General features: G+C 51.2%; 3 protein-coding genes across 3 annotated transcripts; all 3 read right to left on the reverse strand.

Annotated features, from left to right (window-relative positions):
- Window positions 1-717: 717 nt before the first annotated feature.
- Window positions 718-2,913, reverse strand: N7446_002299 (F-box domain protein; the record flags this gene model as incomplete). Its single annotated transcript, XM_058511048.1, has 1 exon — window positions 718-2,913. One exon carries the CDS (start codon window positions 2,911-2,913, stop codon window positions 718-720), a length of 2,196 nt encoding a protein of 731 aa, XP_058376584.1.
- A 1,186-nt stretch (window positions 2,914-4,099) lies between these two features.
- On the reverse strand, window positions 4,100-8,669 carry N7446_002300 (serine/threonine-protein kinase). Its single transcript, XM_058511049.1, has 4 exons — window positions 8,263-8,669; window positions 7,796-7,940; window positions 4,720-7,739; window positions 4,100-4,657 (listed from the first exon to the last, which is right to left on the reverse strand). Exons 1-4 carry the CDS (start codon window positions 8,285-8,287, stop codon window positions 4,389-4,391), a joined length of 3,459 nt encoding a protein of 1,152 aa, XP_058376585.1. The 5' UTR covers window positions 8,288-8,669; the 3' UTR covers window positions 4,100-4,388.
- Window positions 8,670-9,427: 758 nt separating this feature from the next.
- On the reverse strand, window positions 9,428-11,888 carry N7446_002301 (GTPase-activating protein GYP6; the record flags this gene model as incomplete). Its single annotated transcript, XM_058511050.1, has 6 exons — window positions 9,428-10,647; window positions 10,704-10,846; window positions 10,898-11,415; window positions 11,487-11,645; window positions 11,699-11,816; window positions 11,866-11,888. The coding sequence occupies 6 exons, from the start codon at window positions 11,886-11,888 to the stop codon at window positions 9,428-9,430; spliced, it is 2,181 nt and encodes a 726-aa protein (XP_058376586.1).
- Between the last annotated feature and the right edge of the window lie 154 nt (window positions 11,889-12,042).

Genomic DNA, 12,042 nt, shown 5'->3' on the forward strand with positions numbered 1-12,042 from the left:
AGATGAGGAGTGTAATTTGAGATAACCCAACTCATGAATATGAAGCCGGTAGTGTGGATGAAGCGTAGCAGGGGTAGAGTATGGAAGGAAATATGGATAGTCCCCTTTTAATCCTTTTTTTTATTCTCCTTGTTGCCGGTTTTACAAACTCTAGTCCACGTGCTATATATTCTCGAGTAATTACGAAAAATAGAAGAAATGTACCGAAGAAGAAGTAATCTCATAAAGCAGCCTAGAAGGCCAGAAGTAAACCTAATGTAAAATCACCCAAAGAGGCCCGATGAACCAGGCAGGTTCAAAACGCCAGTGACCCCTCTAGATGCGCTAGAGCTGAAAAAAGAACTTGATTCGAAGATCATCAGAAAATACCAAAAGCTTTAAGACACGCACTGGAAATGCCAATCTTGAACTGGCGCCAAAAGAAAGAAATAAAAAAAATAAAAATAAAAAAAGATGGTGTTGGATAGATGGATGTAGATATCGAGAAAGATGAAATTTGAAAATCGGCGGTCAAGTGCGAAAGGTGTTGGAGAGTCATAGTATGCGTAATTCATGGTTCATAGAAAGTTGGTTCCTAGCAGAAGATCGCTCAAAAATAAACGGACCAAGTCCATTTATCCTACAGGCGGTCCTGCGCCGGCAGATTCGAACGGCGGTTTGCGTCAGACTCTGAAAGGTGTTCACAGAACACAAAGAAAAGAGTGGTAGAAGATGTCTTCACATAACAGTGCAACTGCCACCACTCTGAGCTCGGCGACGTCTACCACCAAGAGCAGTGATGGCACCTATACCGTAAGCATCATTTTCATCCTCATCGGCATTGTAGAGCCGCTCGGCCTCGCGAGCACGGCGCCTGCGTCGGCGCGCACCGGCACCGGCAGCGCCAGCTTCCTCTGTGGCCATCATGTAATCGGCCCACTTCCGGTCCAGCCGGGAAGCAGCTGCCAGATCACCGCGGAGGACACGCTTCGTGTGCTCGTCGACGGTCATCTGCCACCCGTAGAAGCATTTGAGTTGGATGATTTCGTTTGGGGATGTTGATGAGGGTGGAGGGGTGGAGCTTGGAGTAACGTATGTGCTGGTCATGGGGGAAGAGCCTGCGTCGGATGTTTGTGTTACTGTCACGACTGTTGATGTGGGTTTGCGTGAGGCGCGGGGGACATAGGCATTGCTGGAGAGCACTTCTTTGACACCTGCCCAGGTAACGTTTGCGCAGTCGAAGATCACCAGTCGTAGTCCGACTGCCGGGAGATCGTCGCTGTACCCGCGTTTGCGGATGCGGAAGCTGGCTTCCATCAAGGTCAAGTCCGAGACTCTGGTGTTGTCCATTTCGACGGATCGGAGCTTTGGGCAGCTCTTCATCACTTGTAGCATGCCCGTGTCACTGAGGCTCTCGCAGTAGCTGACGTTCAAGTGCTCTAGGTGCTGGGCACATGAAGATTTGGCTAGCTCCACAAGGACACTGTTGGTCAAGTTCTCCAAATCTTCCATTTCCAGATGGGACAGCTTAGGTGTGGTCTGGATGACGTCGATGATCGAGCTGTCGGTCAACTCAGAGCATTGAGAAACCTGCAATCCCTCCAAGTCTGGAACATTATGAGCTAAACTCTTCAAACCATCATCGGTTATCTCGGCGCATTGATGCAGGTCTAGATGGCGGAATAGTCGCGGTGGAACCACAGGGCGATTGGTCAGGAGGTCCACATTGGGATTTTTGCCGTGGATCAGCATCTTCAGACTCTGATCAGTCAAGTCGGTGCGGCTCATGATCAAGCGTTCCAAAGAATTGCGCTTAAACAGAGCCAAGGTAAACTTTTCATTGCCAAAGCCCCGAATCTCGCTAGCTCGGAGGTCCTTCAACCGCTCACAGGACTGGACAATCCGAAGAAGACCAGAGCTGTCAACATTGTTGCACCACGAAACATTCAATGTCTCAAGTTGGGGGCAAGACCGGGCAATGACTTTCATGGCTGAGTTCGTGACACTCGACAACCCCGAAACATTGATATTTTCCAAACGAGGGTTGCGGAGCAAGAAAGAGTAAATAGACGGCTTGTCGATACGGCAACCCTCCAGCGAAAAGTTGACGACATTCCGGCACAAATCCGATATGCGTTCTCCATCAGATGACCACTTATCACGCATCTGGATGCAACCTCTCAGATTGAGGTCTCGAACGAACGGACCACCAGAAGTGATGAGCTTCACCAAAACATCGCTGGGGATCTTGGAATAGTACTCCGTTGTATCAACCTTAGACCATAGCTGCCCATCATAGCACATCTCATTCCACGCCTTGGAAACAGCAGAGCAGCGAACAATCTCCTGCGGTGTCAAATGCTGAAAGACCTCCATTTTGAGCTCTCGCGGCATATCACCCCAGAAATCGAAGGTCTTCACTGGCTCGGATTCCGGGAGAACGATCTCCTCCATCCTAATCCCCACCGGTGTGCCTGTTCGCGGTGACCCCCGTGAGGCCGGCCTCACGTCTGAGGGCAGAGGTACGGTGCGGGGTAAAGGGCCACTGGGCCCATCAGTATCAACTAGACGTGGGCGAAGGTTAGAGCCCTGGAACTCGCCAGGAGAACCAGAACAACCGGGTGTAGCAGGACGAGGATTGAGACCTCCATAGAGCTGAGAGGAACTCCCATTTCCCAGACAAGGCGAGTATGCGGTCGATGATAACGAAACACAAGATAGGGAAGCCTTGTGCTCTCGCCGGAGGCCAGAAGTAGATGCCGAGCGCGCACGTCTTGCCAATGTCGGGCTAGACGACATTCGCTGAAGATTCTGCAGGAACTTCTGGCGACCCTTCAGCTTGGGCGGTTGTTCTAATGGGATCTGTCCGCAGGCTGTCGAGTTCGGGGGAGAGATTTCCTCCGGCATGATCTCGTCGGATATCTGGGCGGCCATTTCGGTGGTATTGCTCGAGCCGTAGATACGATTCTCTTGTCCGCCAGTGTTCTCCCACGTCTTCCGGAGGGTGTCGGTGCGACACAGAGTAGGGCAGGTTCGACGAAGTCGGCTATCGACGGGAGAACAATCGGAAGGTATAGAGCATCAGGTCGCGTGCGCAGTACTGCACCGTGATCACCTAGACCTGCATAGTGATGAAACACAGTCCTGGTTCTAGGAGAGTCAAAGAGACGCAATAAATAGCAATGCGGTGGGCGGGTGGGGAAACCACGTTGACCGTTATTGTTCTCTGGGGTCCACAGCCAACAGAACCGTGGAACAAGCCTCTGTCCGACTTGTGCCGAGTTGACGTTTAAAACGTTAGTGGAAAGAAAGTAAAAGAGTAAAAGTAGAGGGGGAGTAGGGAGGGTGTAGAGGGGCACTGGCAAGATAAGAAAATAAAAAGGGAAGCAGAGTGGAATGCAGAGCAAGTAGGGAATCCGATACATCGACTAAACTTGGAACACGCCCAGAGTCCACATAGCGAATGATGTACTTCCCATGTACCCTATCCACGAGGCCCCGGGTTATCTACTTCCTTTATCGCTACCGTACACACCACAGTATACATCCTTTATTCCGTACTTTATCTCTAAATTGCAACATCGTCTTCGGATCTCCTTCTGATACCTCAGTGGCACAGACCCCATCTGAGGTGAGACCCAAAGCCAACTATCGGCTGACGACGCCTAAGACAGAAGGAAAAGACAGCGAAATTACACCCCAATGTGTGACTAGAGTCCGAGCCAGGGAAAGCCCGAGGCGAGATTGTTCCTGAGAGGCAGATTCACTTTGTCGCCTCCTTGGGACTGTCGGACTGGGCGCCACTGCGGGGGATATGGGCCCGAGAGGCGACGAAATGTATCCATATCCATGTCTGACCCACTGTCTTGTCTTGTGTCTTTCTGGCTGTTCCTTTTTTCTGAGCCTTACTGTGTAACAGAAGCCACATGTGCATGAGACTAGCCATCACCCACTTGGCACAGGTCAAACCTTGGAAATATAGCGCAATTGCTAACCTGGCTGAGCCACTGGGACATAGAATGTACATACATGCGCTCCACCCCTCCACTCCTCTGGTGATGCCAAGGAAATGAGCCACTGTGTCGAGTGGCTCCGACACATTCTCCCCGCAATTTCATATCTTTCGGTGAAGCAGTATATAGATTCTTCTGGATCTCTAAGTCATATAGGTCACAAATATCGTATGCAAAGATATAATCAAATGCCATGGAATAATGCACGTAGAAAGGCCCAAAGAAAAGTACGGACATCATGCCACGCTCATGTTCATAGTCCACCCTAGTAAGAGATCCGCTCCACCAATGATACCCAATCCCCAGCCCGCAAAATCCTGCCATCATCAAAACGAAATCAACTTTGTGGGGTATCGTGTTATTTTTCTTAATAAGTAAAAGGCGTGGAGAAAGAGATCAGCTATCCACCATCCACGGGTGCTCGAGCACTTCTGTGATTGTGAGACGGTTGTCGACGTCGCGATCGAGCATGGTCCGGATGAGGTCAATGCATGCTTCCGAGAAAGGAAGGAAGGGGATGCGGAGTGGGTGGTCGAGGATTTCGTCGACGTTGTAGAAAGGGTTCTCCTTGTAGACAATAGTGTACAGGAGAATGCCCAGGGCCCAGATGTCCTGTTCCTTGCCGCGGTACGACCTGCCCTGGAGAACTTCGGGGGCGGCGTAGTCTAGTTCATGCAGTCAGCATCTTACCCCTGCCCAGGTCCGTAACACATATTGGAAATCTTACCAATCGTTCCCACAAAGACATCGAACGGCCCGTTCTTAATGTAGGCCGCACTACCGAAGTCAATCAGCTTGATCCGTCCCTCTCCGTCGAGAACTACGTTCTCATCCTTGATATCTCGATGCACCACCAACGCCTTGGTGTGTAGGTGATTAATCGCGCTCACAACCTGTTTGAAAATGTTGCGGCATTCCGACTCGTCCATGTTGGCCTTGAGCTCGATGTAATCGAAGAGATCCATTCCTGGAAGTCCGTGAGGAGTCATTTCAATGTAGTAATTGACATCATCCTCAAAGAAGCCTTCCATCTCCACAATGTTAGGGTGCTTGAGCCCGTCGCGTCGTAGGAAGTCCAAAACATGAATCTCCAGAGGAACCGTTCCGAGCTTGCGATCACGAGTCCACGTATCCACCAAGATCCGTTTCTTGGTGACATACTTGAGGACCATCCTCTTAACAGGCTGCTTCTTTAGACGTGCCAATTTGACCTGCCCGTAGGCGCCTTGTCCCATTTCCTCTACGATCACGTAGTCACCGATGGACCGTTTTGCTGGAAGCTCGTTCTTCGCATTGATCTCGCGAACAGGTTGTACGGGGCGGTCAGTGAGAGGTTCAGATGCAGCCTCGCTAAGTTGCTGACTGAGTGTCGAGGTCGGAGCTTGCACCTCCACTGAGGTACTGCGAGCGCCAGGTGTCTGCGTGTCGGAGCTGGATTCTGACGGTCGATCCGAGTCGTGATCATGTGATGGAGAAGTTGGCTTAGAGGTGGGCACTGATGATGGTGACAAGCCGGCGGCATGTCCGGCAGCATGGAGCTGCCTTGAGTAGGTGATCCACAATGCATAGACTAACTCCGTGACTGCAATTGTGTCATCGCTTTCATCTGAGTCACTGTTGCGATCGCTGGCTTTCTCTTTCTCCTTCTCCTTCTCCTTCTCCTTCTCCTTCTCCTTCTCCTTCTCTTTCTCTTTCTCCGCCTTTTCCTTTGAGAAGAAGGTTCCGCTTTTGACTACGCGCAGCTGAATGTCCACAACAATAGTCGAACCGTCTCGGTGCTTAGCAAGAAGACCACTTGGCTCAGTGAATACTGAGGCTGCATTTGCCTTTCCGTCGCGAAGGATAGAGAGCGTCCGTGCCCGCCGGAAGCTGTGCTCAGGAATTACAATACCATCAACCAACGGCACATTGTCCTCCTCAGTTAGAACGTCCAAAATCTCATCGAAGTCAGGGACCAAATCAGTAAAGTGAAGTCCCTCTGGTCGTTCTTGGCCGAACAAGACAGAGGAAAAGACGGAGTTGGAGCTGATCACATTCAATGACGAGGACGACAAGACCATCATTCCAGCGACATGGGGGAAACTCGAGACTTGTAGAGTTCGGTCTCCTCCTCCCTTGCCGACCGCCACAGGGATGCAAACGCCGGCCGCAGTGCGCGCGGCAAAGTGCTTCAACCCCGCAATCTTAGCCACCCCCTTGTCGAAGGACGTTTGTAGAGAGTCAGTTGGCAAACACGGGAGAAGGTCGGTGATTGGTTGCCCTTTATGGACGACAGATGGGCCCCAGATTTTGTCGGTGTCACCTTTGACATCCACAACGTTCCATGAATCGTCGCACTGGACAGAGGCAGCGTTCTCTGTAATCTCTTCCAGAACCCAGATCAGGCCACCACGCTTCTCCATAACCCAGACGCTAGCGGAGCCCCGTGTCCCGTTTCGTTTTTGGATCGGAACCACATCACCGCAGAGCAAGACGCCGCGTGATTTATTGGCCGGATGGTTCGCATTTCGGGCATTTCTCGTGCTTGAGCCATACCCGTCGTCGGTTTGGGCTCGCCGTGACTTTTCCCGTGAAGATGGTTTGCTAAGCAGTTGGGCTGTCACCCCGTTCCCAAGACCTCTAAACTTCGGATTCACGGCATGGATATTGGCGCGTTCGGGCTGAAGTGGCATACGGGCAGCGGCGTCAGTGCTGGGGTCCCGAAGTTTGCTTTCGAGCCAGTCCCTGTGTTCCTTCTGTACGACTTCCAGGATGCTTAGACGGCGTACTTCAGATTGAAGAACGCCAAAGATCAGACAGGAGAGATCATTAGCTGCCAGGATGGTCCATGGTGCTTGGGCTTCAGTTCGGAAGACGGCCTGGGATACGGGGGTCCATTTGCTGCTGTGGGTGTGGAGGGCAGGAAAAGGGAATCCCAATCCAGCGGTGGAGGAACTAAGGGAGGCGAAAGGGTCCGCGGAAGAGGTGTAAGGTTGAGCTAGAGTTTCCATCAGCTTGCTCTTGAGCGAGGCTGAGCAGAGATCCGTGTATGTACGTTTTAAGCTTACGCGCCTGGACGTCGGGGCGGAGGTCAAGTCCCTCCTTTGGTTCGAGATACGATCACTGGGGACAGGACTCAAAAACTGAGAGCTGTCCGATGGATGTGACCCTGCGGCAGATTCCAGTGCCATATCCCGGGTGCTGACTGGAGAGGCAGAAGAATCGCCATCCGAAAAGGCCTTCTCAAAGATGTTGTCGCCATTGATATCTGCAGGTCCGGTAATGGGTCCTCGAGTCTGGCTTCGGTGTTCCTGGGTTTCAAGCATATTCGCGCGGGCCAGTAGGTCCATCATGCCCTGGATTTCCGTATCCCCGCTGACATTGGCTTGTGCGTTGGCGATTCCAGGATTGGTCCCAGCCCATCCCATGCGGTCGCGCATGAAATCAATGGATCTTTTGAGGATATTTTGGCGACTGTGAAGGAATTCCTCTGATTGTTGTGCAAAGGAAAAAGAATGCAACGACTCCAGCGGAAACCGGTGTAGGTCCTCTAAATCCGTGAAGCTTTGGGTCGCGGACAAGCGGCCGGGACTAACTCGAGACGACGAGCGCGAGCGGGGCGACGCAGCGGGGCGTTGAGCCGCCATGGGGGCTAGCGACGACGTAGAGAGGTTTGGAAGGGTCAGAACTCGCGAGGGTTGGTGCTGGCGTATACGATCCAGTCCAGACGGACCGAGTCCATGCTCGCTTTCAAACAACGGAGATCTGCTGTGATGCCGCAACGTCAGTGAGGGACCTGCGAAAGTAGAACAACTCTCGCCGACCTTGAGATTGGGTCATATCCCGAAGAAACACTATTATCCCTCGAGATCTTCGGCTCTGTCTGTAAGGAAAGTTTTTGGAATCCGGACTCGGACTCGGGCGACTCTGAGAGGGGTCCCAAGGGCGATGAAAGAGGGCTGGGCTCGCCTATGACTGATCAGCATGATTCACGCCCAACTCAATCGGCGCATGTCGAAGTTTCCATTCCACGGGCCCTGGAATGATCCAGTGATCCGGAGGGTTGATCTCCGCGGTCAGATGCACTGCAGCAGAGATCGTGACTCGCTTTTCGGGAGTAAACCCGTGTCAAGCACACCACATTTGGTTTCGGTCGGGCGCTCCAGCACGTCTGAACTCGATCGGGGAACTGGAACTGTAGCTTCACTGGTTTTCCCCCTCTGGTTTCCGAGGCCCATGGAATGTGAAACAGATACAAGGTCAACATCAAAAGCATGTGCAAATGACTTACCATCAGGGTTAAAAGCAGAACCCATTCTCTTTTTTTTTGGTATTTTATTATCTCTGACCCCTGTTCAGTAAGAGACGTCAGATGGAAAGGAAAGGATGAGGCTCAATCGAGGCGAGCACTCGTGAAAGAGAGGTTATGCGACATGTATAAGTGTGTGGAGGTTGTGGACGGTCATTCGCTGCGATGGTCGAGGGGGCAGCTGCCTCGTAAGGACTCAGGCGACATGTGTGGCGTCGCGGCTGAGCACGCAAAAGGTAAAAAAAAAGAAAGTCGCGGTGATGTAGAAATAGTAAGGGGGAAAGGAGAAATGAAAAGCGCAGCGGGGGATTAGTGAGGTGGGGAGCCCAAGGGAAAATGCAAAGGAACTGGGTCCCTTTCCGTGATGTAATGCCGTCCTTGCCTTCTATACGTCTTTAAGGGCTTTCTTTTCTTTTTATTTATCATGCAGGTTATTCAGGTAGTTAGATCAGCTGATTGACGCCTTCTATCCCATGTGGCAATATAGCCTTTTCATAGTATGTACATTCTTAAAGATCCATGAGGAATGCCGGTTTATATGTGAACCCGGGAATAGAGCGCTAAATACCAAGCTACTACTCAAATACTTGAGAAAAGACATGGGTCCATGGCAGGAAATACCGACCACCAGGACATTATACTCGGAGTATAGATCTAAGAACGCAGAGCTGAGCAATAAACTCTTCTAGGTACTTCTAGGACACTCGTGGGTACTAATTATATTTTAGAGTTCACAAAGCGTGGAGCGAGATCAAAAAAGTTTGAAATCAAGTTGACTTCATATGTTTTCAAGCTGTGGAGATAGAGATTTGATATGGATACCCTACTAGAGGCCGATGGACCTTGCTTTCCACTGTATAGGCGCTCAGGCAAAAGGTTACCCCGCTTCAAAGAGGTTACTGCCAGCTTGCTTCAAAGTATGTATAGTCTCTAAAGCCATTGTGCAGACGATGATGCAAAGTGGCTTGTCGATAGATCCGAGCGCCTGATGTGGGACCATGCTTGACTCCTTTAGGTGTCCGGCTCCCATTGTGCAAAACATAACAATATAGTAGCCTAAGAGATAACAAATGGACCCCGTGGACTCCAGGCTTACATGTCACCGGCTTGTATACGTAACCAGTAATACAGGCCGTAATCGAGGCGATCACAATGGCCCATCCCCTGACAGAGGATCCCGAGAGCCCCGAAGGCTGTGTAGTGCCAATTCACTATGCTCGGCATCTGTCCCTGAATTTTCATCTCCGCCAGATCCGAACAAGGTGCTGGGTCTGCGGGCTTGGGCTTGGTCCTGCTGCCGGGTCTGCTCCGGCGGCGGCGACGTGGAGCTAACGAACCCCGATAGGTTCCGGCCGCCATCAAGCATCCATGAGAACCCTGCATCTGTCAGGGACGGGCGCACATTTGACCGCGAGGCTGTTGCCCGCACAGCTTCGGCTTGCTTGTCAGTGCTCATCCGATTTGCCCTGGCGACGCGAACAGGCTTGGAGGTTCCACTCTCGGCAGTCGGCCCGTTCGTATTCGTGTTAGCGGAAGTTGGCGTTCGCGATAGACCCTGGGTTTCGAAATCGTGCTTTGTTTCGCCAATTGTTGGTTCGGTTGTCTTTTGAAGCCCACTCTGGCAGTTTGCTTTACCTTCTACACGAGGCGGTTGCTCGGTAGACTCTACTGGGACAGAAGGATCTTGAAGGCAAATATGGACGCTCTCAGCTTTCGCCAGAGCTTGCTTCACGGATTCGTTTGTTCCGGAGTCGATGTCCTTGACATTGGCCAACTGCGATTGGAGATCATTCAGTGCCTCGCGTAGGGTAGTTGCCAAGGCTTTGTTCCTTTCTTCGAGACTATCAATCTTCGATTCCAGCGCGACTGTGGCCGCGGGTATTGTGGGGACTGTTGGCTGAGCCTCGGAAGCCGACGCAGCTGTAACATGCCTTGAAGAAGCAGCGCGCAAATTTGGTTCGTAATTCATTGTCTGCATGTTTTTCCTTGCTTCAGTCACAGCACCTCGAACGGCCTTGGCCACACCCCAAGACTCTGTTCGGCGTTGAAAGCCCTGTGAAACATCCTGGAAAATGGATTCGAGACTTTTAGCGTTGTTTCGTGCGGGGGAATGAGCAGGCGAGCTGCTTTCATTGCGTCTCTTGAAGTCTTCCCATGGAAAGGCCTTCCGTCGTGTACCGGATTGGCTGCGACTCTTTGACTCGGGTGGTCTACCCGAGTACTTTGAAATGATGAAATTGCCCCGCTCGGCTGTAGGGTTTTGTTCCAAATACAAGGCGTCGTACACAAAGGTCTGGGGTTCATGTGGCTGAGGTGAAGGGTAGCGGAGTAATAATGTTAATGCAGTCGAATAGTCTGCCTCGAGCACTAGATCGCGCATGTTAGCTAAACCTGATTAAACGAAGGACTAAGCATCAACCAACATTGCCAGCGAATTCTAAGTAGCATAGATATGCATGTGAAATCAACAAGATCAGACCGTAGTCCATGAGCAAACAGGAGGTCCCACATCAGCAGGACATCATCAAATGGAAATTCCCGTCCAAACAGAAGGCGCATCCAGCGGCTTTGCACAGAGTTTAGCATGTATCACACGTTTTGAGGTACTGCAACCTACGTCAGGAAAATTTGTGGTAGGACATCGACTGCTTCCAGGTGTTCCGCGAGTTCGTGGTCAATAATCATCAATGCCTCTTTGTGGAGATATTGGCACCGATCGACTATTGGAATCACCTCTGCCTGGCCATTTGCAGATCGTGTCTCACTGTGCTCATAGTAGATGCGAGCTGTCTGCATGGCAGAAAGGAATAACGTGAAAGAATCATGCTCCACGAATTGAGGATCAAGAAGCTGAAGCATCAATTCCTCGTTTCTGTCGTCGTTTAATTCAGGTTCTCCAGAATGTGGCTTCACTGAGTCCCGGTCCACTGCCCAAAGTATGGGTGCGAGCAGCTCATGCATGCCCTGTCTATATCCCACGTCCGGATTGAGCTTGGAGTAAACGAATAACACATCGGTCAACTTGGATTTCGTGGCTGGCTCTTGGAAGAAGAAGTTCTCTTGCAGGCATCGATCGACGTCTTGTAGAATTTCGGCGCGCAGCGTCTCATCGTTCCGAAGTGTTTGCCAAGGAGACTGATCGTTCCAAAGATTGGTCAGATAAGGCACTATTTGGCGGAAGCAAGACGAGGCTGAGAATTACGTACCTCTGCATCATCCGCCAGCGGATCAACACTTGGGTCTATATCGTCCGGGTGTTCAATGTATTTCAAAAAGTGGTCTCGGAGTGCACGATAGGCGTCGCGGGATTCGTCGAGCTTGGCTGCCCATTCATTTTGATCCAGACCGTCGAAAAGCAGAAATGCCTGTACTTAAATGAGCAACTATATCCAAGCTCAATCATTTCGAGTCACAGAACCTTCCAGCAAACCGATCTCAGCCCATCATTGCATAGGTTCCCTCCCTGTTCGGATCGCAAGGTCGCTCGGAGGTGGGAGGGCGTGTCATTGTCGGAGAACAAGATGTCCCATCTCTTTCTGTGAAGGTCAGTAATAAAATACGTCCAAGAATATTGGTGGTAAATACCGTGTCTCCTCAATGGTTCTCATTGCCGAAGTTGTTGACTAGGAGAAGATGAGGGGAGCCGGCGATAGCTAGACCGCCCTCCTTATCGTCATTCGACATCTCTATAATCGTCCGAGGTTGACTGCACTTTCACTCGGACAAATTTACAAGGAAGGGCGGAAGCTGGAGGATATTTCG

The sequence above is a fragment of the Penicillium canescens genome (genome assembly GCF_028828765.1).
Source record: "Penicillium canescens strain IBT 15451 chromosome Unknown utg000002l_segment0_segment0, whole genome shotgun sequence".
Lineage (NCBI taxonomy): Eukaryota > Fungi > Ascomycota > Eurotiomycetes > Eurotiales > Aspergillaceae > Penicillium > Penicillium canescens.

Coding starts and splice junctions, on each gene's coding strand:
- N7446_002300 (XM_058511049.1), bottom strand. CDS start 8,287: ATGGGTTCTGCTTTTAACCCTGATG. Junction 7,941..8,262: donor TTCTGCTTTTAACCCTGATG/GTAAGTCATTTG, acceptor GATCAGTCATAG/GCGAGCCCAGCCCTCTTTCA. Junction 4,658..4,719: donor TGTCTTTGTGGGAACGATTG/GTAAGATTTCCA, acceptor TGCATGAACTAG/ACTACGCCGCCCCCGAAGTT.